At 57.2% G+C, this 26,075-nt stretch overlaps 4 protein-coding genes across 10 annotated transcripts in view; 3 read left to right on the top strand and 1 right to left on the bottom strand.

Annotated features, from left to right (window-relative positions):
- Positions 1–27: 27 nt before the first annotated feature.
- On the top strand, positions 28–5,555 carry LOC132231683 (F-box only protein 44). 3 transcript variants are annotated; one of them, XM_059691254.1, is made up of 6 exons: positions 28–131; positions 1,477–1,756; positions 2,918–3,044; positions 3,192–3,287; positions 3,397–3,532; positions 4,426–5,555. In XM_059691254.1, the coding sequence occupies exons 2-6, from the start codon at positions 1,492–1,494 to the stop codon at positions 4,606–4,608; spliced, it is 807 nt and encodes a 268-aa protein (XP_059547237.1). In that variant the 5' UTR covers positions 28–131; positions 1,477–1,491; the 3' UTR covers positions 4,609–5,555. The 3 variants fall into 3 exon arrangements, with proteins under 3 accessions (XP_059547237.1, XP_059547238.1, XP_059547236.1); XM_059691255.1 differs by lacking the exon at positions 28–131 and adding an exon at positions 476–572; XM_059691253.1 differs by lacking the exon at positions 28–131 and having other exon boundaries at positions 486–1,756.
- A 1,490-nt stretch (positions 5,556–7,045) lies between these two features.
- On the top strand, positions 7,046–13,569 carry LOC132231681 (F-box only protein 6-like). 2 transcript variants are annotated; one of them, XM_059691251.1, is made up of 6 exons: positions 7,046–7,197; positions 9,151–9,573; positions 11,212–11,338; positions 11,831–11,926; positions 12,795–12,930; positions 13,088–13,569. In XM_059691251.1, the coding sequence occupies exons 2-6, from the start codon at positions 9,309–9,311 to the stop codon at positions 13,382–13,384; spliced, it is 921 nt and encodes a 306-aa protein (XP_059547234.1). In that variant the 5' UTR covers positions 7,046–7,197; positions 9,151–9,308; the 3' UTR covers positions 13,385–13,569. The 2 variants fall into 2 exon arrangements, with proteins under 2 accessions (XP_059547234.1, XP_059547233.1); XM_059691250.1 differs by having other exon boundaries at positions 7,069–7,197; positions 9,283–9,573.
- An 89-nt stretch (positions 13,570–13,658) lies between these two features.
- On the bottom strand, positions 13,659–25,589 carry MAD2L2 (mitotic arrest deficient 2 like 2). Of its 4 annotated transcripts, none has more exons than XM_059691258.1 (9): positions 25,571–25,589; positions 18,181–18,232; positions 17,971–18,089; positions 16,868–16,939; positions 16,235–16,335; positions 15,213–15,307; positions 14,829–14,902; positions 14,245–14,337; positions 13,659–13,995 (listed from the first exon to the last, which is right to left on the bottom strand). In XM_059691258.1, exons 2-9 carry the CDS (start codon positions 18,218–18,220, stop codon positions 13,954–13,956), a joined length of 636 nt encoding a protein of 211 aa, XP_059547241.1. In that variant the 5' UTR covers positions 18,221–18,232; positions 25,571–25,589; the 3' UTR covers positions 13,659–13,953. The 4 variants fall into 4 exon arrangements, with proteins under 4 accessions (XP_059547241.1, XP_059547243.1, XP_059547242.1 ...); XM_059691260.1 differs by lacking the exon at positions 25,571–25,589 and adding an exon at positions 25,077–25,216; XM_059691259.1 differs by lacking the exon at positions 25,571–25,589 and adding an exon at positions 18,398–18,805.
- DRAXIN (dorsal inhibitory axon guidance protein) overlaps positions 25,415–26,075 on the top strand; it is a 31,214-nt gene continuing 30,553 nt past the window's right edge. The window contains exon 1 of the mRNA XM_059691249.1: positions 25,415–25,518. The gene's annotated coding sequence lies outside the window, so the exon portion shown is untranslated. The remainder of the gene's footprint in view (positions 25,519–26,075) is intronic.

Raw genomic sequence — 26,075 nt, 5'->3', positions numbered from 1 at the left:
TCCGCCCCCGCCCCCGCCCCTCCCGCCCCGCCTTTGGCCCCGCGCCCGGTCGCCCCGCAATCCGGAGCGGGCGGCGGAGGCCTGAGGCTGCAGGTTCCTCGGCGGACCCAGGAGGCCGAGAAAGGTCAGGAGTCAGCTTTTTGTGTGTGTTTTTAATGGGGGAGCGGGGGTCCGATCTGAGGCTTCTCCCCGCTCCCTCCGTTGTGGCTGCTGGAAGGAGGAGGCAGAGGGCAGGGAGTCTAGGTCATGCGGAGGGTGCGGGGGCGGGCGGCCCAGGCAAAGGGGAGGGGCAGAGGCTCCTCCCGGCACCCCCCAACCCGGGTAATTTTCCTATTTCCCGATGGGGGGCGCGTCCCGGGCCCCACGCACCACGGCGCGGCTCGGCGTGGAGAGGAGAGCGGGCGGCGAAGGGGGGCCGGGGCGGGGCCAGGCGGGCCGGGGCGGGGCCAGGCGGGCCGGGGGCGGGGCCAGGCGGGCGGGGGCGGGGCCGCATCCCCGGGAACGCGAGCAGCGGCCGGCTCAGCTCCGAGCGGGACAGCGCGGCGTCGGCCGAGTGCAGGTGACCCGCGGGAGTGGGCGCGGGGGCGCAGGCGGCCGGGGGCCTGGCGGGGGGCTCGGCGGCCCCCGGCCCCGCAGCTGTGCGCCCAGGAGGCCGGCGCGGACGAGTCCCAGGCTGCTCGCGGGAACTACGTGGCGCGGCCTCCTGCGGCGGTGCGAGCGGAAACCGGAGCTGGGGTCTCGCGTAGGGGTCCGAGCCCCGACTTTGGGGGACATTTTAAAGTCGCCACGAGGAATGGGAGGGTGCAGACACGCTAGGGGGACTGGGGCTGGAGCCCATACACGGGCATGCGGGTGCGAGTGGGGGTGTAGGGAAGGTCTTTGCATTGCCCACCCTTCTCCAGGCCCAACTGGGCAGGTCATTTCCATTTCGGCCTTGAGAAAGTCGCGTGAGCCCTTTGGACCTCGGTCGGAGACAATCGTTACTCCTGCCCCCGACATCGCCCTCCCCCCTCCGAGCGCAGGAGAGAGAATGGAGAAGGCACCGCACCGGCTGGAGTGCTCTGCGGGGCTGCGCGCTGTTACCCACTCTAACAACTGGCCTCTTGGAAAAGGCTGACTCTAGAATCAGAGAAGACTCGGCCTCCTTCCCTCTGCTTCTGTCTTTGTGACTTTGGGCAGATCCGCCACCTCTCCGCAGGCCTCCCTAGCCTAGAGGCTGTTGGGAGGTGCCAGTTAAAAACAAAACAACAACTCACCTTGTACTGAGCTTCTGCTGTGTCACAGGCTCCTTGGACCTCCCAGGGGGTGGCAGGTGCTGTTCCTGGCCCCTGGCTACCGAGGAGGACACTGAGGCCAGGAGAGGCCCAGGGACTTTCCCGAGACTGTAAACCCGGGCTGGGGACCGCCACCAGCATGGGGTGCTGCAAATCCCAGGCCCAGGAGAGGGTCTGTAGCCTCACTTTTCAATAACCACAGGAGTGGCCGGGAGCCATGGCGGTGGAGAACATCAACGAGCTGCCAGAAAACATCCTGCTGGAGCTGTTCACCCACGTGCCCGCCCGCCAGCTGCTGCTGCGCTGCCGCTTGGTCTGCAGCCTCTGGCGGGACCTCATAGACCTCGTGACCCTCTGGAAGCGCAAATGCCTGCGTGAGGGCTTCATCACCGAGGACTGGGACCAGCCTGTGGCCGACTGGAAGATCTTCTACTTCCTACGAAGCCTCCACAGGAACCTCCTGCACAACCCGTGTGCCGAAGGTGGGGTGCAGAGTGGGTCAGGCGTGCCCCCAACACACACACTGTCAGGATACTAGCTAACATTTATTAAGCACTTATTATAAGCTAGGTACTTTGAATGGCCTAACAACTTTAATCCTCTCACAATAATCCTAAAAGGTAGGTAGGTGCTAGTAGTGTACCCATTTTTCAGATGAGCAAATTGAGGCCAAGAGTGGCATTTCTTCTTCCACCCTTAAATTGATATCCCCAGTGACCTTTCCTAGGAGAAGGAATGTTGATTAGTTGGGATTAACTATGCCCCAGGCACAAGACCAGGAAGTCAGCTGTTTTGTTGACCTAGTTCCCAGACTCCAGGGCTAGGCCTACTAGGACTGTCCCAGAGGTCAAAGGACTTTGCCTGTGGAAGAATAAGAAGTCCAGTCTTTCCAGCACACTGCAGCCACTTCCAGCACTTCCTTGTTCCCTCCCTATGTTAACTCGTCAGCTAGACACTGGGGATAGGAGAGGATGGGAGCCTCATTCTCCATTATGTGGCCAAATTCTGGAGCAAAATGATAAAACAGCTCCAAGCTCTCTAGGACTTTCAGATGCCTGCCTCACGTGACTCCCCAACAGCTATGTTCTTCACCAGCAGTTGACACACTATGGTCCATGAGCCAAATCTGGCCCAGGAGCTAAGAATACCTTTTACCATTTTAAAGGATTATTTAAAAAAAAACAAAAAAAAAACACCACCACATACTATGCAATGAGACAATAGATAGCCTATAAAACCTAAAATATTTTGGCCCTTTACAGAAAGTTTGCCAGTCCCTAATCTTTGACCCCAGAGGACAAAACCAAGGCTCAGAGAGGGAAAGCAACTTGCCTGATGTCACACCGTCAGTATTGGTAGAGGCAGGACTAGCCTCAGATCTGGCCAGCAGCAGAGCGTTCTGCATCACAGAAAGAATCTGGTCCTTCATATCATCACGTGTCCCAGGAGTCCCAATGGAAATCACTCACCATAGTGCCTGACACAGGACGCACTAATTCCAGGCAGGCACCATTGATCTGCAGTTCCACAGCACAGGCCTGAGGGCAACTGCTGAGCTGCAGGGAGAACCGGGAGGAGGGGCCCTCGGGAGAAGGTGACCACGGAGGGGGTTCCCTCTGATGTGAACTGTGCTTTCCTGCCAGAGGGATTTGAGTTCTGGAGCCTGGATGTGAATGGAGGCGATGAGTGGAAGGTGGAAGACCTCTCTGGAGACCAGAGGAAGGAATTCCCCAATGACCAGGTCAAGAAATACTTCGTGACTTCTTATTAGTAAGATCCAAGGTCAGGGGGACTTGGGGTGAGGGGGAAGCCAAAGTCACTGCCCCCCTGGGGTCTCTCCTCTCTGGGAAAGCAGCCTAGCCTCCCAGTGCCCTAGTGGTGAGCCTCAGCCCAGCCTACCCTCCGCCTGCCCCCCAGCACCTGCCTCAAGTCCCAGGTGGTGGACCTCAAGGCCGAAGGGTATTGGGAGGAGCTGATGGACACTACACGGCCGGACATCAAGGTCAAGGACTGGTGAGTGCCTGGGGCGAGGGCCTGGGGGTGGGCCCTGCCACTCAGGTGCCCCACCCCCACCCTGCCCCCCCATCTCCAAGGCCTTGATGGGCCTTCTCTCTGCCTGCAGGTTCGCAGCAAGGCCAGACTGCGGGTCCAAGTACCAGCTGTGCGTTCAGCTCCTGTCATCAGCGCATGCGCCTCTGGGGACCTTCCAGCCTGACCCAGCAACGATCCAGCAGAAGAGCGATGCCAAGTGGAGAGAGGTGTGTGGGACAGGACGGGAGCAGGGGGCACATTGCCCAAGGCTGAGACTACAGCCAGACAGGCCTGGGTTCAAATCCCAGCTCTGCTGCTTCTCACCTGGGCTTCGGCTGCTCTGACTTCAGTGAAGCGATGCTGATAGAGCCACATTCAAAAAGGTTGACTATTATTAATTACTAATATTGGTGGTTACTATCATCTAGACCAGCGGCCAGCAAATGTTTTCTTAAAAGGCTAGATAGAAACATTTCAGGCTTTGTAAGCTGTCCTGTCTCCGTCACAACTACTCAAGTCTTCAACTCTGCCATTGTGTTGTGAAAGCAGCTTAAGCAAGTGAACATGGCTGTGTTCCAATAAAACTTTATTTACAAAAACAGGCAGGCGGGCCATCGTTTGCCAAATCCTGACCTAGGCCAGCGTTCTCCAATAGAACTCTCTGCAGCGGCAGAAATGGTTTGTCTGCGCTGTCTGTATGGTAGCCAATGGCCACATGTGACTATCGAACACTTAATAAGAACCAGTTCCTAGTGTGACTGAGGATCTGAATTTTAATTTCATCTCATTTTACTTAATTTAAATAGCTAAATGTGCCCAGTGATGACTGGACTGGACACCCTTCGTCAGCTTGCGAAATTTCCTTCTGTTGCTCTGCGCCACACTTAGATAATCCTGTGGAGTGGCCCCTCCAGGAATCGACTCCATTTTCCAGACGAGGAAACTAAGGCATAGAAGAGGGGAGGTGGTCTGCCCAGCTTCACAGAATGAGAACTAGAACTCCGCTCTGGCCCAGCACTAAGAGGGCAGCCCCTTCCTTGCCCCCCTGCCCCTCAGGCAGCGCCACCCTCAGGGTCAGCTCCCTGACCTCTCCCCCTCCCTCTACCTGCCCCCTTCCCAGGTCTCACACACGTTCTCCAACTACCCACCCGGCGTCCGCTACATCTGGTTTCAGCACGGTGGCGTGGACACCCACTACTGGGCCGGCTGGTACGGCCCGAGGGTCACCAACAGCAGCATCACCATTGGGCCCCCCGCTGCCCTGACGCCCCCGAGGCCCCGTCCGCAGAACCCTGACTGGTAAACTTGCTGTCAGAGAAAGGCTGGGCTTGGGAAGGGGCGGTGGGCCAACTTCCCCAGACCTCCTAGTTCACCCTTGCCCCCCAGTCGCCTCTTTGTGGAGCCTCCCATGCTGCAGACAGCCAGCGCTCTGCCTGAGGGTGCGAGCTGAATGATGGTGAGGGCTGTGTATACCTTTAAGAGGCAGGGCCCTTTAGGGAGGTACAGGATGTTCCCCCAGGTTCCTCCCCAGACTCCTCTGAGGGTGGGTGTCCAAGCTCAGATGGCAACCGAGATCTGTGTTCCTACCTTCCCCTCCTGGGCCTTGCCCCCTATCTTTTTGGGGGGCCCTCGGAGCAGGGACGGTGTGGAGGACATCGGGCAAGCCTGGGGCTGCCCTGGAGAGTCCAGATGCTGGGAGCGACTGTGTAGCTCAGACAGATCTGGGAGTGGAAGGAGGGCTCTGCCAGCCTGTCCCTGTCCCATTCTCTGCTGCTCCCACGCTCTCGCTAGACCTGCCTGCTCAGAGAGGTGGCTATGGCCCAGAGGCTCAGGCCTGGTCTGAGACGGGCAGGCCCAGGGTGGGGTGGAGTCGACGCCACGTCTGGACCGTCCTTACCGCCAGTGAAGTCCCAAAAGCCAGATGGGGTGGGGCTCTCCAGAAGGCTCTCTGGAACCCAGTGCGTGGGAACCCAGGGCAGGTGGGTGCAGGATTGGGCTCTGATTCTGAGAGCTAGGATGTGTGAGCACAGGATGAGTGTGGGGTGGGTAGTCTTCAAGGACCGCCTGTCCACCTCCATGCCTACACCAGGCTCCCTGTGGCTTGGAGAGCAATCCAAGCCCCACCCCACATTGGAACTGCCATTCACAGACCCTTCCCACTTTGCCCTCTGCCTCTGCCTCTGCCTCCTCCAGCAGTGCTCTGATCCTACCCCTGCTGCATGCAGCCAAATAAAAGGTTTTCCCAGCCCAGCCTGTGCCCTGTGGTTTCTGGGGCGAAAGGGCAAACTTCGGGGGAGGCCCCAGACATGCAGAAGGTGCAACATGTGTGGCTTCTGTCCAAGGTACGGAGGAGTTGACATTTCAGGAGCCTGACAATCGCAGAACCAGGGCCATAGGACAAAGCTCTCGGTGAGCTGCAAACACCTCCCCCCAGCCGCCTTCAGCATTGCTAGCTTCTTCTGTGGCCTCGCCACAAGCCTGCGGGTCACACACCTCATGCTGGGTCAACAGTGACATGTCAGGCACTGCTTACTGGTGCTTCCCTTACTCTGCCAAGAGCTTTACTGACATTAGATAAAGCCAAGGCATTGAGAATAGTGCCTGGCACACAGTAGGTGCTCAGTACTGTTCAACTTAATGCTCTCAGTCATTAACTAGCGAGATTAGGGCCTCGGCCAGGGCAGGGACCGCCCCTCACGAGCTGTGTGGCAAGTTAGCAGAGAACACCCTTCTTGGAGAAGAGACAGCCCTAAGGAGTTCATGTGATCTGGCCGGGCACCCCTGTGCAGCGCACAGCCTGCACAGCCTTTTGTGGCTCCCTGCAGCCCCAGGTGCTCCATCGTTATTTGTACAATGAAATGAAGAAAGCATCAATGAATTTAATCCTGACAAAAATGCGGAGAGATTTTTACCTTTGAGGACACTGAGGCCTGCCCTTGGTTAAGCCCTAGAGAAGGTAGGACTGACTAAGCCTGGCTGGTGTGGCTCAGTAGGTGAGCATCAACCTATGAACCAGGTCACAGTTCAATTCCCAGGGCTCGACTGGATCCCAGTAGGGGGACTGCAGGAGGCAGCCAATTGGTGATTCTCTCTTATTGATATTCTATCTCCCTCTCCCTTCTTCTCTGAAATCAAAAACATATTTTTAAAAAACTCTTACAGCCTTAGCCGGTTTGGCTTAGTGAGTAGAGCATCGGCCTTCGGACTGAAGGGTCCCGGGTTCGATCCCAGCCAAGGGCACATGCCTGGGTTGCGGGCTCGATCCCCAGTGTGGGGCGTGAAGGAGGCAGCCAATCAATGTTTCTCTCTCATCATTTATGTTTCTATCTCTCTCTCCCTCTCCCTTCCTCTCTGAAATCAATAAAAAAATATTTTTAAAAAATTATAATAAAAATAAACTCTTACAAAAGAAAAAAAGACTGACTTTCGCTTTCAGCAATCATCCTCCAGGGAAGGGCCCACCGGTCCGGTCCTACCGGTTTCACTTCCCTTTCATATTTGGGGAGCAGGTTGAGAGGTCGGTGCAGCGGCTGGTGCAGGGGCGGGCCTCGGGCTCCCCGGAGGCAGGAGGAAGCCACGGGAAGGAACGGTCCCGGCTGCCGAGCCGCACGCCGCCTGGAGGGAAAGGAGGAGGCCGGGGCCTGGGTTCCCGACGTGCGGCCCGGCCCCGAGGCCTCCCGACTCCTTCGGCTAAAGAGCGAGGCCGAGGTCACCGGGGCGGCTCCAGGGGCGGGGCGCGCGCATGACGTCAGCGGGGGGCGGGGCGGGCGGAGTCGCGGAGTCGCCGAGGCCTCGGACTCCAGGTCGATGCGCAGCTCGGTCCGCCGGCCGTTCCGCCCGGTGCTCAGGTCGCGGCCAGCAGGACAGGCAGGGGGGCGACAGGCGCGAGAGGGTGAGTGTCCGGCGCCAGCAAGGAAGGGGCACCGGGCGTCTCCCGCGGGCCGTCGCGGGCGGGGCTCCCGACTCTGCGCCCTGCGGGCATCCGGCTCTCCCCTCCCTAAGTCAGACTCCGGGCCGGGCGGCCGGGCCACGCCCCAGCAGGCGAACGTCCCGGGCACCTCGCGGGCGGCACCCCCGCCTGGCACGGGAGTCCGACTTCCCCTCGGAGAAGCGGGCGCAGTGACAGCGCCTGGGGGGGGTCGTTGGGAGGGTCCACGGAGCAAAGGCCAGCGCGCGACTTGGGGCCGGGCACGTGGGCAGCCCCCTAAGTGCGAGGTGGCTTCTGGGGCTGGAGTTCCCACCGCACACGCCCCGGGACGGGCTTCCCTTCCGCTCCCCACCCCGCGCGGCGGGCCCCACGAAGGACAAACCGGGTGGGTGGAGTGGTTACCGGGGACCAGAGCCAAAGACCAGGCTTCGGACGCCCGAGTGAGGAGTTGTCGGTACCTAACAGCCCAGCCACCTTTGCCTAGACAGTGCTTTTAGAAGCCACCGATGATTAAAAAGTCACAGGTTCCATTTTTTTTTTTTTTTTTTAATGTTTACAGCTTCTCCTGAAATAGCAGATCTGGTCACATCAGAGTTTTTATCCATCATAATACTTTGCACACCGTACAGAGTGCCTTCTATATCTGTCTATTGTTTATTCTCTGCCATGCTAAAGTGCTCCTTTCTGCGCCCCCTCATTTTGGGGGGACAGGAGCCTAAAGAATCTGAACTGCTTCCTTATCCGAGGCTCTGTGGAAAAGGATGTCTTCCCAGTGCCTCTCGGTGTGGGTGAAGGTTCCCTCCCCCACCCACCAGGGGATCAGCTTAGTGATCTGTGTTTTGGGAAACACCCCACCCCCACCCCCAGGCAAGTGACGGTAAATTCTTCAGAACCCTTGCGCAGTTTGGATGGAGGAAGGTGCTCTTGGTTTTGGTTTCGGTTTTGTTTTGCTCCGATGGTAGAAATGTTAGTAATGACATCCTGTGCTGAATTCTTTCCTGGGCCTTCTGAGGTTGGACATCAGTTACCACCTTTACACAGCTTCTGGGTCGGTCACTGCAGGCCAGGGTTCAAACCCAGGCCCTCAAACTGCTTTTCGGTTTCTGGGCATTTCAGGGTGGGCTCTGGCCTTAGGTAGCTCAGTTGGTTAGAGCGTCATGCAATAATCAACCAATGAATGCATATACAACTGGAATAACAAATCAATGTTTCTCTCCGCCCCCTCCCCCCCCCCCCCAATACACACACACACACACCTTCCTCTCTCCCTCTAAAGTCAATAATTTTAAAAAAAAATTTTTTTGGTCCAGCCCGTGTGACTCAGTGGTTGGGCATCAACCTTGGAATCAGGTGGTCACCATTCTGTTTCTTCAGGGTACATCCCATGTGTGGGGCGTGCAGGAGGCAGTTGGTCATTGATTCTCCTTCATCATTGATGTTTCTCTCTCCCCCTCTCCATTCCTTTCTGAAATCAATTTTTAAAAAATGTCTTTTTAAAAAGTGGGCTCTGGCTTGACACCTCGCCCCCAGAACTGGGATGGGTGGGGCAGCTCCTCGCCTGGGTGTTTTATCACATCAGACTTCAGGCCACAAGCAGCAGCGTGGAGAGAAGTTGATGCCTCGGTACGAGCCCCACCACTTAATGAAGTTGTGACATAGTCTGGGGGTGTTATAAAGATTTTATGACAGTGAACTCATACACTAAAATATCACCACAGACCCTTACAGAGCTCACAGACAACTGTGTGGCCTTGGCAGAATCTTACTGTTCACCAGGCCCACCAACTTAAAACTAAGCTATTATTTCCTTAATGGGGGAAAAGGCCCCTTAAAACTTAGTCCATATTCTGAGGGCCTGCTGTGTCCTGGAAGGATGCTCAAATGCTTCTTGTCTTAACCCCTCTTGTTTTACAACAGAAGCAGGATTAGGGGGCCCAGGCCCAGGACCCTGAAGATCTGAGGAATCCATCTCCTTGGTCAGGGCTCATAACCACCATTGTTGCCCCACCCCCACCCCCACCCCTACCCCCGCCGCAACCCCACACACAGGCCTGTGTGTGCACCTCAGCCCAGCTATGGCCCTGCTCACCATCAATGACCTGCCTGAGAACATCCTGCTGGAGGTATTCATATACGTGCCTGCCCGTCAGCTGGTATTGGACTGCCGCCCTGTCTGCAGCCTCTGGCGCGACCTCATCGACCTTATGACCCTCTGGAAACGCAAGAGCCTGCGTGAGGGCTTCATCAACGAGGACTACGACGAGCCTGTGTCTGACTGGAAGATTTTTTACTTTTTGTGCATCCTCCGCAGGAACCTCCTACGCAACCCATGTGCTGAAGGTGGGCGGCTTCCTTCCTCCCTTTCGGGAACCTCAGGGCCTTTGCACTTGCTATGCCCATACTAGCTGGAATGTTCTCCAAAGCTGAGCCCCCACCAGGCTCCCTTGTTTCCTCCTCATTCTTGAGGTCTCAGTTCAGAGACCTGCCCTGGTCCATCCAGAAACAGTGCTCCCTACCTCAGTCCTATCACCCCCATTTAATTCCTTCATAGCACTTTTCATACCATAGAATTACCTTTTTATCTCTCTTTTTTCCCCTTCAAGTTCCAGGGACCTAGTGGATCTAGCTTGCCACAGTACACCCAGTGTCCACAATTAGACCTTCACACAGCAGGGGCTCAAGAAAACGTTCGTTGAAGAATCAACAAACTGCAGGTCCACCTTTGCCCCTTTAGCTCAGTCCAAGCTGCCTAACGTTTAGGAGGCTTCCTCTACGGGCCAGGCACTAGCCCAAGCTCTTACCAAATGTCAATAATCTTCCCATTACCCTAATTATACAGATGAAAATGAGGGTTTTGGGAGGTGACTGCAATCACATCATTTGAGTTCCCTGTTTAGCTCGAGTTCTCTTGTATTTGCCAGGGTGTTTTCCTTTGTTCAGTACCTACTACATACCAGGCACCTTGCTCCTTATTGGGGCCACGGCAGCAGTTGATGAACAGGCGTTGTTTATAGACTTAGGGTCCCTCTCATGCCTGTTTTCTCTCTTTTCCTCACGTGGATCCCAGGAGTCGGCCGCCTGAGGAGGGTTAGCTCCATTTTGTAGATGAGAATGTTAGGCCGCAAGCGAGATGCGTCTTGCCCAAAGATCCAGAAATGCTCAGCTGCTGGAGGCCCTCAGGCCCCTCTCAGAAGCTGCCCAGCTTGGCCATCTGCTCAGCTCACAACCCTGCAGAGCCAGCCTGCAGCCTTGCCTGCACAGGGCCCTGTATTACCCATCTGGCTCTCTACTGGGGGGACCCTGGGCACACAGGGAATAGGTGTGGGTTCCTTATAGAGGGAGCAGGGGCGTAATTTGGAAAAGCTCCCCTGGTGATTGTTCTGGAAAACCTTGGGGAGAAACACGCCAGTTTTCTAAGTTCCTCTCAGCTCTCTCTGAAGAGGGAGACCAGGACATGGTGAGCCAACCTGGTGGGGATGCTCCCATGAATATGGGGTTACTACATGCCACCAACTCAGAGGACGCCCATTCTCCCAATTATCATCCCTCCCACCCAGGCCAGAGGGTCCTATGACCCAGCAACAAACCGCACACCCTTCCGATCTCAGTTACATAGTGAGGATGTCAGTTGTCAACGGAGTGATCCCCATTGGGACAAATTCACATTAGCCATTAAGAATGAAAGTACCAGCACTGGCCCCTCACAATGTTCTGAGAACTGAAACTTGGCTATTTCCCAAAGGGCATCAGAACCTGGAAGTGAAGGTAGTTTTCCCCCCGCTTCATGTGGGAGTCAAGCTGGTCAGGCACAAGGAGGGGAGAGGTGGGAATGGGTTGGAGTTTAACTTTGTAGGGGTGCTCCAAGGCACAATTGGGGTGCACACCTGGAGATCGGAGCATGAGCGAGCCCTGCATTTCACCCTCGTACCAAATGGGGAGGACCAGGCTACACATTTACTAGGCTCCTATTTTTCCTAGAGGGTATGAGATCCTGGAAAATCGACCACGATGGGGGGGACCACTGGAAGGTGGAGAGCTTACCTGGAGGCCATGGGCAAGATTTTCCTGACTCCAAGGTCAAGAAGTACTTCGTCACATCTTATGAGTAAGAAACTGAACCGAGCAGGCTGTGTTGGAGGAAGCGGGTCGGGACACCTTTTGCCAAACCCCAGGCCTACCTACGTGAGGGCCTCTGTGAAGCTCAAGGGAGGTGCTCCCCAAACCAGCTCAGTTACTGCCTCCTGGGGCAGAAGGAAACTCAGTGACTGGGGGTGGGGACCGGTTTAAGGGGGCTGGGAGCCCCTGGGGCAGTGGGCTGTCAGGAGTGTCCACAGGCTGTCCATAACCGAGGAATGCGAGTTCTTGGAGCCCCGGGAGACTGGGCGTATGGATTGGGATCAGGTGCTGCCCAGGCACAAGGGAGTCGACTCCCTGCATATTTCTCATGGGCCCACACCGAGGTCGGAGCCAGCATCAGCACCAGCCAGGAGCTGTCCTGCAGCCGTCAGGGGACACACTGCTGGGTCCCCTGAACCACCTCCCTGGGTGCAGGCCACGCAGAGCACACCCAGGAATACAAGCTTTTCCTTCTCCCCAGCTTGTGCCTCAAGTCCCAGATGGTGGACCTCAAAGCTGAGGGCTACTGGGAGGAACTAATGGACACAATCCGGCCTGACATCGTGGTGAAGGACTGGTGAGTGAGGCCCGGCCCCACACTGCACCCTCCCCTTAACCTGAGAACACCTGGAGGGAGTGCCCACTCTGCCCAGCGGCGCCTAAGGCAAGGGTAGTCCCCGCAGCCAGGCCAACCCGGCTGGCTTGTTCCCTGCCCCCTCCGCCCCCAACACACACCTCCTGTGGACAGAACCAGCACTTGCTCATCCAGCAGCGCCTCCTGGCCTCCCCACCATCACATCAGCAGGGGATAAACCTTAACCCCAGTTTACAGATGGGGAGACTGAGGCCTACAGGTGAGTTATCTCCGACCCGCACGAGAGCAAGACACCCAAGACCCAGCCTTCCCGGACCTCACATCTGCGCACATGCCTTCTCATCTGCCTCCCCTGCCCCCTTCCACCATTTATCCCACAACTCTTTCTCAAGCTCCTCTCTGCAGAGCTGTGCCAGCCGCTCTGCCTTGGCCCATGGCAGAAGCAGGGCCCAGGGCCACCACTCTGAGGGTGGAGGGGTGGGATTGGAGGGGTGTGCAGAACTGCTGGGGGCGGGGGAGATAGCAGGGCTGAGCTCTGTGCCAGCCCACACCAAACAGGCCACCCCTTGAATCTCCCATTGAACCCACAGCCTGGCCTTTACTATCTCTGTAGAGCCTTTTGCCTTTTAAGATGCAATCTCTGAAATACCCAAAAGCGTTGCCCTTTTCTCAGATGGAGTAACTGAGGCCCAGCACAGAGACTGCACACCCTGGGGGTACAGGGAGCACTAAAGGTGGACCCCATGGGCCCCATAGAGAAACGAAATTCCAATTTGTAAGCCTGTTGCCTGCCCACCGCCAGGGCCACCCTTTGTCTTGGGGTGCAGTCCTGAAGCCCAGCCTCCCCTAGGTTCGCCGCCAGAGCAGACTGTGGCTGCACCTACAGCATCCGAGTACAGCTGGTCTCAGCCAACTACATCGTCTTGGCCTCCTTCGAGCCCCCACCTGTGATCATCGAGCAGTGGAGCGATGCCCAGTGGAGAGAGGTGAGACCTCAGCTGCTAGCCTGTCATCCACTTCCCCCAGGGCCTGGATGCCCCAGCTCTCCCACCTGGGACTCCCCCTTCTCCTCTCCAGTTGAGTGGTCACCCCATCTCATCCCCTTCCCAGTCCTGGTGGTCACTCCCTCTCCCTTCCTTCCAGGTCTCTCACACCTTCTCAGATTACCCTCCAGGCGTCCGCCACATCCTCTTCCAGCATGGGGGCAAAGACACCCAGTTCTGGGCAGGCTGGTATGGGCCCCGTGTCACCAACAGCAGCATCATCATCAGCCCTAAGACGACCAGGAACCCAGCAGCCTCCACAACTCAGCCCGAGACCATGCAGGAGCAGGGGCAGGGGCAGGGGCAGAATCGGGAACGAGAGCGGGAACAGCCACGGCCATGGAATGCGAACTTTAATAACCTGCCCTCCCGACTTCGTTTCTGCAGGCCCCTCTGACAGTCTGGATCCGATAGCCTTTCATCTGCCCTCTGTACCCGCCAGCCAAGTGCCAAAGGTCTCCTCCAGGCAAGAGATGAGCCTGTGGTGGGCAGGGAGGCCCTTGCCCCGGGACCTCCTGCCACAGTTCTAACCCTGGGCAAACCCACTGTTGTGTGGCTCTCACTTGTCATAATAAATGTTCCCAGTAAAACCAGCCTGGGGTTGGGTCTAGGGGTGGGGGGTAAGGGGTCCGGGCGCTGCACCTGCCCCTCCCACTACAATGAGTGAGAGCCCAGGTCAGCCCTTGGGGCCCTTTATTGAAACAACTCACAGCACAGTATTTGAGACAGTGTTGACCGGCTGAACCCCAGGAGGCTGAGAAATTGAGATCCCAGCACCTTCCTGCCCTCCTGGGGGGACCATTCCTCCGTGAAGGCAACCAGACCTGAGCAGCTCCGGGCTGGAGGATGGGCAGTCCGCACAGAGGCAATAAGAGCACTTGGAAGCGGGGTGGCCCTGCAGTGCTGCCCGAGGCTGGGGGCCCCCAAAGTCCGATAGTTGTGGCATCCATGGGGGCAGACACACCCTCAGCTGTTTTTATGAGCTCGTTCTTCCACATAGAGCTGCATCTAACGGACAGGAACACACAGCCGTGTCAGGTGGCAGTCAGGGCCCCTATATGGAGGGTCTGCAAGCCCCTGGCAGGCAGATCTCTCTCTCTCTCCCCAAGTGCAGGTTACATGGCCACAGCCGGGATGGGGAAGGGAAAGGGGATGGGAGGAGCCTTGTGCCAGGTGTTGCCTAGTAACCTCCAAGCTTTGTCCACAAGGCCTTAAGCACACCCTAAATAAAGCATACCTGGTCCCCATGCAGCTCACCTTTAAAATGTCTGATGTCATGGTTTTTAGGGGTATCAGCCGGGGGTCATGCATGTGGACATCCTGCTCATCTGCCAGGATCCAGGGGAAGTCCTAGGGAGGAATCCAGGTGACGGGGTGGAAGGGCGCTGGACCTGCCAGCCCTCCCTTTGCCTTCCCCCTCTACCTCCAGAGCTGGGGCCCTCAGACTTAGGGACCATCAAATCAGTAGGGAAGTGCAGAATCCCGGGCTCCTCCACTAGACAGGCCATGCCTATGGGTCAGAGCTGGGCTGGGAACCTAAGTGACTTAATAAGCCCAAGCACCAATTCTGAAAGGGGTCAGAAAGGAGAACCTCACTGAGCTGGGGGCCCCAGCACACAGCCCACTCCTCCCAGTGCTGCAAGCCCAGGTGTAGCAATGGCAAGCATGTGGCCACACAGTTAGCACACAACCAGAACCTACTGGGTGCCAGGCACTGTCTTAAGCAACGTTATGGGTGCAATGCCCACAGACAGCACCCCTGCCCACTCAGAACTGTGGCATTGGCTTACCAGAGCCTCCCGCGGTCTCACTGCCCACCCCCTGGACCAGTCTCCTCTCACCTTGATGACCTGGATCTTCTCCATGTTGCGAGTGGCAGCTTCCCTTGTGTGCACCAAAACGGTGAAGGTGCAGCCTGAGGAGGCAAGCGTGTGATCAAGGCCGGGCCACACCATGCCTGCCACTGGGCAGAGCCTCTTCCCACCTCCCTAGTGGCTCAGCAGCCCCAGAGATCAAAGTGTAACGAAAGCAAGTGTTAAGACAAGACACAAGTAAACAGACTGAAGACAGAGTGGAGTTAACCAGGGAAGTTCCTGGAGGATGTAAACTTTGAAAGGAGTTCTAAAAAGCAGGAAGAGACAAGGCTCAGAGGAACTTGAGAACACAGACCCACCCAAGGTAGCCATGGAAACGCCCAGGGAAGAGGCAGTAGAAGGTGAGCTCACCTGGGGGGTTGTGGTCCAGGACAGCATCACACACACTGATCTTCAGGATGAAAGCTCGGAGCAGCTGCTCCACGTGAGACAGCAGGGAGTCTGAGCTGGGAGGGAGAGAAGAGGCAGGTCTGTCACACTGGTGCCCCCCTCCACAAGCAGTCAACCCCAGAAGCAGATGAGGGGGTCCCGAGCCCCTCTAGTCCTTCTGAGTGTTGGCTTCTAAGGGGGCTACCTGTCACCAGGGGAGTTTAAAACCAGTGCAGAGCCCCATCCCAGACTAACTAAGCCAGGATGGGGGAAAGGGGTGTAGGGAGCCCCTATAGGTGGTGCTAACATGCTAATGTCCCCTTTCCCATCTGAGGACCAGGACCCCAGCCGCGAGGGCAAAGGGCTCGCCCAAGGCCATTCTATTGTCCTGATCTCACCACGGGAAGCCAGCAGCTGACCAGCCAACATTCCTGCCCAAGGTCAACTTTTTAAAAAATATATATCTTTATTGATTTCAGAGAGGAAGGGAGAGGGAGAGAGAGAAACATCAATGATGAGAGAGAATCATTGGTTGGCTGCCTCCTGCATGCCCCAACTGGGGATCAAGCCCACAACCCAGGCTTGTGCCCTTGACCGGAATCGAACCTGGGACCCTTCGGTTTGCAGTCCGACGCCCTATCCACTGAGCCAAACCAATTGACTATGGATTACACTGCTTGATGGGAAGTTAGGACCCTGGATTGTGTCAGCATTTGGGTGACCCTGGGTAGTTCATGTCACATCTCTGGACCTCAGTTTCTCCATCTATGAAAGAGGAGGTTGGGACTAGCCATTCACCAGTGCCATGGTTTCCCACATGTGTCACGGGAGGATCTCCATGTATAACCTGTGTGATGTCCAGAGACCACGGGGCGGCCTGCCTGCTAAGTTGGCATGCCTTGCATTTCCCCAAGGTATTCTGGGAGCTGCTTAAAGGCATGAAGGTAGGATACTCCTAAGGACCTCGCACTGTCTAGCAGGTGGATGGCGGAGAGGCGGCTCACCTGATGGACAGCAGTGGAGGCTGGGTGATTTCAAAGACGAATTTCTCCACTGGGCGATGCTCTTTGTCCAAAATTACCACCACCACTTTCTCCACATCATTCTGCAAGGACAGAAATCTCCTACTCCGGAACTGGGTCTCCCCCGCACCCCTACCCCAGGACGGGTGGGAAAGGGCCCACTCACAGCCCTGCTCAGCCTCTAGGCCCAGGGTCCCCAAGACCCTGGAGGGATGTTTGAGAAGTTCAAGTAGGCACTCCCTGACATGAGTGGTACAGGCTGAGGGGAGAGACTACCTGGGCCCCTTAGGGGTCACAGAAGACACAGGAGGAGGACACCCTGAGGGGCGAAGCCCAGATGGAACTTGGGGGTGGAGGGAGAGAAACAGATGTGAGAACCCAGAACCCTCCCAGGCAGGCCCCACTCAGAACCATCCACGAGGGCTCTGGGCCCAGCACACCTTTCACAGAGCCCAGCACACCATTCTCTTGGCCCATGTGCCCTGGGGCCTGTCCTTGGGCTCGGGGGTCTCCAGGGTGCAGGAAACAGGCCTCTGGGTGTGAGAGCCCTGGGTCCCCTGCCAGGTCCAGCATCACCCCATCCCATACCCGTGTGAGGTGGGCTGGTGCCCTCACCTTCTCCAGGAGCGGCTTGACACAGTGCAGCGTGTCCTGGATATACTGGTTCAACTCCGGGTGGCAGGACATCTGCGCACAAGGCCATGATGGCTGGTGAGGCCCCAGCACCTCTGGGAAGCCTCCCCCACCCCCTCCAGGAGCCCAAGCCTGCCTGCCTTCGGAGAGAGGCCCGGCAGCTCCCCAGGCTTCCCACCTGAGAGACCAACTTCCCATCATGGGGCTCAGAACTCCGAATCACCCACAGGGGGGGAGAAGCCAGAAGGTACGGATTCAGGCTCAACGTTAGCACTTCCAGCAGGAGGGTTTCCTAACGTGGGGTCCTTCAGCTCCTCCAGAGTCTGAGAAACCCCTACGTTGTGTTTGAGTATATGGGCATTTTCTTTAAGAGTAGGGATCCAGAAATTGAATCAGTTTTCAAAAGTTAAGAATCTAGAACGAAGGAGCCATGTGGCCTCAGACAAATCGCCTCTTGGAGCTTTAATAAACTTCGTCTGTGAAGATCTCGAAGGCAGAGTGAGGATTCAGTGAGGTATGTACCTAGTGGGTGCCCAGGCAACGCTGCTTCTCTTTTCCTTTTCCCAGTACACTCCCTGAGCTCCACCACCTTCAGCATTCAGTCGTTTCCTCTAATGTTTACTGAGTGCCTTGTAAGGGGCAGACACTTCTAGAGACTGGGAATCCAGTATTGTGGGGCTGTGTCTCCCTTTTAACCTACAATTAGGGAAAGTGAGGGCAGAGGGAAGGTGCCTGAGGTTTACAGAAATCCTCTCCCCCAACCAACCTCAGGGCAACTTCAAGACCAGCTTCAAGAACTCTTTTAAAATACAACCATGCCCCAGGGCAACTCCCTGCGAAGGCCTGGTCCCTAACTCCTGGAGGGGAACTCCCAGCTCAGAGGCGATGGAAGGAGCCGCTGCAGCAGCAGGGGTTGGGAGGTTGTCAGGCTGCCAGCCGCTGCCAGGACCTGGAGGTCCCCCCCCCCCGCCCCGCTGGAGAACGAAGGGGCCGGCTGAAGGTGGAACAGACGCTTAACATCCACTCCCTGACCACTCTGGGGTTAGGGGATGACCGGCGGCGCCGGCCCGGCTGTGGGGGCTCACCTGGACAGGCACGTTGTACTTCTTCCGCTTCTGGAAGATGCCCACCGGGTAGACCTCGCGCACGTAGAGGATCAGGTGCACGGCCACCTCCAGGAACTCGCACAGCACGTCAGCCACCACTGCAAGGGGCGCAACCCGCGCGCTCAGCAAAGTCCGCCCGCACAGACCCGCCCTCGCCCCGGACCCGGTCGGCAGGCCCGGCCTCCCTACCTTGGCCAAAGTTGAGGTCCTGTCGCGTGAGCGTAGTCATCCTTCCCGCCACCTAGGGGGTGGGACCGGAGTGAGGGCTAGTTCCAGAGACCCAGGCACCTGGGGCCCGCCCGCCTCCACCGCCCCTCCCCTCCCCCTGGGGGGATCGGAGCAGGACCCCCCTGAACACAGGATCAGGGCATCTGGGGACGACCCCCCCCCCACGCTGGCGTCGTACCTCGGGGACATCAGCTACGCCGCGATTAGCCTGTTCCCTGGCCACCACCCGCTGTCTCGGGGGTAGGAAAGGCCAGAAGGGCCGCAGAGGCCGGAGGCGCAGGGCCGGGAGCGGAAAGCGGCACCGGCGGGAGGAGAAGCCGGGCTGGAAGGAGGCTCCACCCCCGCCCGGGTGGTCCCTCCCCGGAGGGAGTCCCGCCCTTTTCCCTCCCGCGGCACCCGCTCCGGCCTCGGTTCGCGGGTCGCGGCTCGGGCCCCGCGCGGGGAACCACGGACCGGACCGCTGGCGCCTCCAGCTCAATGCGCGCGGCTGGGCGCCGCTTCGTGACGTCCGCGGCGCGGCGGCGGGTCCCGGAGGCCGCTTGGGGGACACGCCTACTCCCCCCAGCGGCCGGAGCGGGGGCGGGAGGGAGCAGCGCCGGGGGCGGGGCCTCGGAGGGGCGGGGCTTGGAAAGGGGCGGGGCCACGCCTCCGCGCAGGCGATCCCCGGGCGTCACGCCGCCTCCTTTCACTTTCGGGTGAGCGCGAAAAAAGGCAATTTCAGTCTCCGGGTCGGATCGCGACGACCCTTCCTCCCCCAGGGCATTTCTCCCGCTCAGGAGGCGCGGTAGGGGGTGGGCACGCGTTGCTGGTGCGGAGCAGGTGGAGTCACAGCTGGGAACTGTGGACAGCGACATCTTCCGCCGGCTCCGACTTCTGCGGGTTCCCGGTCGCAGCCGCCCAACCGAAAGCGAATCCGCCGGCTCCGGGGCGGGGCCAGGGGCGGACCCGGGTGCACCTGGGACGCCCCCACCCCCACCCGGAACCTCACCAGCCTGGCTTCACCCCCCAGGCCCATGCACCCAAACAACCGCTGGCCTTAATATATACCAGGCGCTGGGCTGTGTGTGTCCGTGGATTATCTCGCTAAACTCTCATCAAGTCTACACGACAGTGACTGTAATTGTCCCTATTTTACAAATGGGCCAGCGAGGTTTAGAGGAGGAGTGAATTAAAATGTCACACAGCTACTGAGGGAGGGGTGGGCAGAGGTGTCTTCTGCCACTAGCTCGGGAGTCATCCCCTCCCTGCCCCACTCCCCGACTCTGAAAGGGCTGTGAGGCCTCTGGGAGATAATGATTAATTTTAAAATAATTACCAACATGGATTGAGCACTCATGTTCAAGCATTGATTTCTTCATTCCCTCATTAACCTTAGGAGCTAGGCACCCATTATACAGCCCCACTTTCTAGATGGTAAATCAGGCACAGAGATGTTCCCTAATTTTCCAAAATCACACATTTGGAGTACAAATCCAGTTCTAACTCCTAGTCTAACTCCAGGAATTCAACTTATTTTCAGCCCCTAAGGTCAGAGAAGTGGCTGTGGAGTTACGGGAAACAAGTCAGGACCAGAAGCCATAGACCTTGTCGCTGACAAGAGCTTGTCAGCAGTCACACTCATCTGTGGGTACACAGATCTAGCCAGGAATGTTGGGGACCTGTACCCCCCTTTACCCCAGAAGCCTTCAAATCTTCATTTACACACTTCCGTTCAGGTGGGAGCAGAGGAAAAAATACCTAACCTGGCCCATTAAGCCAGGAATGCCAGCACAGCAGGTCTCAAAAGGAGTCTTTGGAAATCTACATCTTAATCCCTGGGGAGCCCATTAAACACTGGGAACCGTGGCCTCCCTGACCTACCAGATCCATCTGTGTGCACAGCATGGCACTGGCCCTTTAACAAGCTCCCCAGGGGCCCTGATGCCCAAGAAAGTATGGGCATCACCACAATGGATTTGGGCAGTTCCCAAGGGAAGTCTGCATTTCATAAAACTGCAATGCTTAATCCAAAGGGATGGATGATTTTTTTTTTTTTTCAGAAACTGATGCACCAGGCGGCGCATGTGGGACACACCAACTCTTGTCCAGACTTGGGGAGCCTGCTCACATCATGCCTTGCATAAGAGGACCATTTCCACGCAGAGCCAGCCAAGCAGCTCACTGGTTTGTGGAGGTGTCCCTGGCTCCTTGAGATTTAATTATTGTGATGCTTTGGCCACGGGGGAAAGTGGACATCCTTAGAGGACATCCTTCTTTGCCTCTCTCTGGAGCAAGCATGTCAAACTCGCCATGCGGCCCGCTGGCCACAAGTTTGACATGCTTGCTCCGGAGGCTACTCAAGTAGCTTTTTCATTGGACAGAAAGTGGAAGTCTTAGGGTGGAGATTCCTTGTAAAGGGCCCCCTAGGATTGGGACCTGGGGTGGAGAAGCTCAGAGCCCAGCCACTGTTGTGGGATGGCCTCCAGGGCAGTGTGAGCAGCACAGGGCTCATGCCAGGCCCTCTGCCCTGAGAAGACACAGTGCAAGCCACCCATCCTGACACGCAGCTAAAGAACTCCGGAGAAATATTCGGGGGCACACAAGCCACCACTTACATTTTTCCAACTGGGAAACTGAGGTCCCAACAACCTTTGTTTGACACTGGGGGTGCCCACTTTGTCAAAACCCATAGATAAAAATGCCTGGGCTTGGGGCTTGGATTCAGAGTCAGCCATAAACAGTGGAAAGCAGGTGGGAGACAGATGAGGATTCGAACTGATCTGACCCCTAATCTCTAAAAGGCCTCTTCTCCTCATTTGTGAAAGGAACAGGCTGGACAGATATTCCTAAACCTCTAATGGCCTTGGGTTCCATGGGGGCCCAGAAGCTGGGGCTGGGGCTGGGGCAGGGACCGGGGGTTGGAGGGGAGCTCTATGCAAACTCGTCTGTCATTTCCATCCACAGGGCTCTGCAGCATCTGGTTTTTCATATCTTAATCTCATCAGCATGATGGATGGTCGAAGGACCCAGATTACATTATGGGGTTAATGTATTACATTTCTGAATACCCGGTTGCTGGGAGACTGTTTTTCAAAGTTATTTGCATATTTTTCTCCATAAGGACAATATGTAGGAGGGTGTCTGGGAGGGAAGGATGGATGTTTAGGAGGAGGGAGAGCTTATTTGCCAACTGGAGCAGGTCCCTGAGGGTGTACAATGGGGACAGAGAGAAAATCACTCCCAGGGGACATTTAAATGGAAACTAAGAGAAGGCAAGATGCAACAAAGTCTTTGCAAAGAAAGGCCTTGCACAGACTAAGGCCTGCATGGGCAAATGAGGGTTCCTGGGGTTCACTGAGCAAGCACACAATGAGTGAACTGGGAAAAGCAACAGACAACAGTGTCCAGACCGCTAAGATGCTTTCAAAGTCCTTCCCATACACACCAGGCTGATCACAGGCGAAATCATGGATCCAACCCCTGCCTAAGGTTCCCAGGACACCAAACACAGGGAGGTGGGGGAGTCACAGAGTCAGCCACATACAGCCTGGTGACAATCCCACCCAATGCTCAGGGACCAGCCAGTTGGAACAACCCCTAAGCAGAGACCCAGCCTCATTCATTCTTTTAGTTCAGCACCTCACCCAGTGCCTGGCCAAATCCAGTCACTTCCCAGTCTCCCTCCCCCCAGCCCCGGCAACCACTAGTCTACTTTCTGTCTCTATGGACTTGCCTCTTCTGAACATTTCATATAAACTCAATCATGCAATATCTGGCCTCGTATGTCTGGCTTTTATGCCTTAGCATAATGTTGTCAAGATTCATCCAGATGTGGTGTGTTCTGGGACTTCACTCCTCTTTATGGCCAAATAACAGTCCATTGGATGAATATACCACATTTTGTTGATCAGTTCATCAGTCGATGGATATTTGAGTTGTTTCCACTTTGGCCATTCAACTACCACATTTTACAGATGGCGAAACAGAGGCCAAGAGTCACCATAACCTGGATGGGATAGGAGCCCAGGCCTCCCCTAACATCCACCGTTTCCCACGGCATCGCCCTGGGAGAACATAAGGAGCAGGGGGTCTATGCCCGGCAACAGATTCCCTGCTGGTTCACAGCAGCAGCCTTCAGACCGGAGTATCTCATAGTCTGCTGCTTGCCGGGAGCCGGTCCATGCTTGCTGTTTCAAGGGACCTGGCATATATGGCATACTGTTCTTAATATGTTTGCTCACCTTCTTGGCGCTGTGTTTTAACCAAGGTCACCTCTCCGAGAAAGATTGTTTCCCCAGGTAGGGATTTCCCCCTGAAGTTAGGGAGGGAATAAAACCTCTTAACTATGTGCCAGGCAGGTAATTAATCACTTTAACTACGAACAATCATGCTTAAGCTACATAATCTTTACTCCCTGGAATGGAGATAAGAAACGCCCTAACCTTTGGAATAGAGATTGATAGGATTAAATCAACTGGTATAAATACAGATGTAACAAGACAGAAAGAGACAGAACTTATAAGACAGAACCAAGAGAGATAGAACCTAGGCACAGAACCTACACAGAACATTCTCTAGAGACAGAAGAACTTCGCTGGAGAGAACATGGCAAAAGATCCTGGACTGAACCTGACTATAGAACATGGCAAGAGAACCTGACTAGAACCTGGTGACTGAACCTGGCTGGAGAACCTGGACAGAACCTGGCTGGAGAACCTAGCGAGGGAACATGGCTACAGAACCTGGCTGGAGAACCTGGAGAACCTAGCAAGAGAACATGGACACAGAACCTGACGGGAGATCCTAAGCAGAACCTCTCTGGAGATCGAGACCAGAACTTGGCTGGAGATCCGAACCAGAACTTCACTGGAGATCCTGAACAGAACCTACCTGGAGACCCTGACAAGAGAACCCGGCTATGATGATCACCTGAAGGCTGCCTCCGTGTCATTCCTTCTTCGCTGACTCCGTCCACGCCTTTGGGAACCCCTGGACCTGCTGGGGTTGGACCCCGGCAGCTGCTGGTTCGATAAATGCCTGGCCACAGCTCAGCCTTGAAAAGGAGAGTCATGGTCTCTGTCACCCTCCCGGGCCCAAGTCACCATCACCTCTTCTCTGCTCAGCTCCTAATTGGTCTCCCTGCCCCACTACAGTCTTTTCTCGATTTTAGGAACCAGAGGGAGTCGCTGTTAAAACCCAAGTCAGGTCACGTCACTGCTTTGCTCATAACCCTCCAGCGGCTCCCATCGCACTCAGGCTAAAAGTCAATGTCCTTACTGTGGCCTTTGCATGCTCCCATGATCCTCTCCATCTTTGACATCATCTCTCTGTGCCCCAGCCTTGCTGTTCTTTCTCAAACACCAAGCACTCTCCTGCCTCAGGACCTTTGCACTGTTTCTTCCTTCTGCTTGCATCACTCTCCTCCTCACGGCTCGTTACCTCATTTTCTTTGCTAAAAAACTGCCTTACCAAAGAGGCCTTTCCTCAAAACCTTATGTAAAATAACTCTTCCCTTTCATGTTTTCTCTACTTATGCTGCTTTTTTTATAGCACTAATTACCACCTGGCATATGATATAGATATTTGTTCACTTGCTTCTCATCTGTCTCCTTCACTAGAATGTCAGGTCCATGAGTGCAGGGAGTCTGGTTCATGTTGTTCATTACTGTAGCCCCAGTGCCCAGAACAGAACTGGCACATAGCAGGTGTTCAATAGGCATTGAGAGATAAGGGATTCAAACCTTCCAGTGAATAAGCAGTCTAGCCCTTTCACCAATCCGCCCATCAGGCTGAGACTATGACAATAACAATAGCAGTTGATTGTTCTAGAGCATTTCCTATGAAGCCAGGACCTTGCCCTTAATCCTTGACCCCTGAGAGTTAGAGATGATAATGAGCTCAGAGAGGTTAAGCGATTTGCCCAAGGAGACGGGAATGGCATCAGAAGAGGAGCCCAGGCATCCAGCCTGCCTCCTGAGCAGAGCTCTTAAGCCGCTGAGCCATAATGTGCCATACTCTCAAGAAAGAAAACAAAAAACAAAACAGTTGAAATGGAAGCCACGGTTGAGCTCTGGGCGCCAGGCGAGACTGCGGCTTTCCGCGTGCGCGGCGGTCCCGCCCCACCGCTCTTTGATCTTTGCAGCGCCCGCGGCCCCGCTGACCCCGCCGTGAGTTATGGGGGCCGCGGGACCCATCACACAGCATTCCCGGACTCCCAGGGTCGGCAGGACGTGGCGCCCCGCGCGGTGATGGATGAGCCAGTCTCGAGCGCTGGCTTTGTCCAGGCAGAGCCGGGCTGGGGAGCATCAGACAGACTTTGGACAGGGCGTGGCGAGAGCCGGACCGTGTGTGTGTGTGTGTGTGTGTGTGTGTGTGTGTGTGTGTGTGTGTGATGCTTGGGTGGAAGGATTGTCTTGTTTCCTTTCCCGGGGAGCAGAGGGCGGGGGTGGGGAGGTGGGGGGGGGTGAGCATTGGTGCGGTCGCCAGCACCCGGGAATCTCACCAGGTAGAGCTTTGAAGACCCCAAACCCTTACATCCAAGAGCGAGCTCTCCTAGAACCCCGCCCCCCACTTCGCGTACTTTCGGAGGGTACAAAGGCCCCGCGGTGCCGGGTCCCGCCTCCCTCGCCACCGGCATTTCTTCTGTCCCATTTGACAGCCTAGGCGGAATAATCCTTTTGGGGACCGGCCGGCCCCTACTGGGCCAGACGCGGCAGCAGCTGAGCGCTCAGCCCCATCCATTGTTGGGGTTCGCCAGGGACCCCCCGCCGTGGCCCTTTGTTGCCCGCTCCCGGCGGGGCCGCTCCAGATGCGCCACCGCTGCCCGCGCCCCGCCCGTCCCACGCGCCCCGGGCCGCGCCGAGGCGGCTCTTACGCACCGGGAGGAGTGGGCCCGCCTCGCCCGGTGCCGGCAGCGCCGCCCGGCTGCGCCCGCCTTTGTCTGCCTCCTTTGTCTGCCCTGCGCCCTCGCGGCGGCGGCTAGGCCTCTGGGGAGCGGGCCCCGAACGCCGAGCGCAGCTGGCGAGGGCGCGCCGCCGGGAGCGCGCGGGCCCGGCCCGGCCTGGGGCTGCCCCTTCGCGGGGGGCCGGGGAGCCTGCTCCCACCGTCCTTTCCCCGCCCTCCCCGCGCTCCCGCCCCTCCCCTCCCGTCCGCCCCTCGCCCCCGCCCCCTTCCCTCCAGCCCCCGCGCAGCCCGGGCACATCCTGCCGCCCGCGCACCTCTCCGCGCCGTCCCCGCTGCGCGGTTCGGCCTTCGGTTGCGTTCGGCTCCCGCAGGCTCTCGGCCCGGCGTCCCTCGGCCCCCGCCTCCCCGGCCGTCCAGGTAAGGCTTGGCCTTGGCCTTGGCCCGCCCCCGCCCCGCCCTCCCACCTCACCTGGCTGTGCGCGGCGACAAAGGTGGGCTACCTGGCGCGCTCAGGGACAGGGTGCGCCCAGGACTTAGGCTGGAGGTGAGGACGCTGCTCTCTTCCCTGCCTCCTGGCCCTGGGACCCGTCGGTCCGTCCGTCCGCCTCCTCCCTCCTCGCCGCGTCTCCCCTCGCCTCCTGGCTCTGCTCCCGGCCCCTGGCTCACCCACCCTCCGCCGGACACTCACTTTTCCACCTGACACTCGCCTCGCGCGCGCCCTCGCCGCCCTCTCCTGGTCGAGGCTCTGGCTCCCTCTCCTCCTTGGCACTCGCCTTCTTCTTCCGGGACCCGGTCTCTCTTTGTCTCTCTGTCTCTGAGTCTCCGGCGGGGGGGGGGGGGGGGTGGAGGGGTGTCTCTCAGTCCGGGGACCCCAGTTCACCACCGTTCCGGGAAGCTTCAAAGACTCCCTGAGCTCTGGATGGAGCTGCCAGGTGTGCCCTCCTGCCCCCTTCGAGGCTGCCCAGGGGGCTGAG

Source organism: Myotis daubentonii, chromosome 3 (assembly GCF_963259705.1).
Source record: "Myotis daubentonii chromosome 3, mMyoDau2.1, whole genome shotgun sequence".
NCBI classification, from domain to species: domain Eukaryota; kingdom Metazoa; phylum Chordata; class Mammalia; order Chiroptera; family Vespertilionidae; genus Myotis; species Myotis daubentonii.
This window is presented reverse-complemented; position numbering and strand designations above follow the sequence as displayed.

Bases quoted from the DNA above. Each gene is read 5' to 3' on its own strand.
- LOC132231681 (XM_059691250.1), top strand. From the start codon at position 7,113: ATGCGCAGCTCGGTCCGCCGGCCGTTCCGCCCGGTGCTCAGGTCGCGG. The intron at 7,198-9,282 runs GTGAGTGTCCGG...CCCCACACACAG, and splicing joins GGGGCGACAGGCGCGAGAGG to GCCTGTGTGTGCACCTCAGC. The intron at 12,931-13,087 runs GTGAGACCTCAG...CCTTCCTTCCAG, and splicing joins GCGATGCCCAGTGGAGAGAG to GTCTCTCACACCTTCTCAGA.
- MAD2L2 (XM_059691258.1), bottom strand. From the start codon at position 18,220: ATGACTACGCTCACGCGACAGGACCTCAACTTTGGCCAAG. The intron at 18,090-18,180 runs GTAGGGAGGCCG...CGCCCCTTGCAG, and splicing joins GGACCTCAACTTTGGCCAAG to TGGTGGCTGACGTGCTGTGC. The intron at 16,940-17,970 runs GTGAGCCCCCAC...CCTTGTGCGCAG, and splicing joins AGTACAACGTGCCTGTCCAG to ATGTCCTGCCACCCGGAGTT.
- LOC132231683 (XM_059691254.1), top strand. From the start codon at position 1,492: ATGGCGGTGGAGAACATCAACGAGCTGCCAGAAAACATCCTGCTGGAG. The intron at 1,757-2,917 runs GTGGGGTGCAGA...CTTTCCTGCCAG, and splicing joins GCACAACCCGTGTGCCGAAG to AGGGATTTGAGTTCTGGAGC. The intron at 3,288-3,396 runs GTGAGTGCCTGG...CTCTGCCTGCAG, and splicing joins GACATCAAGGTCAAGGACTG to GTTCGCAGCAAGGCCAGACT.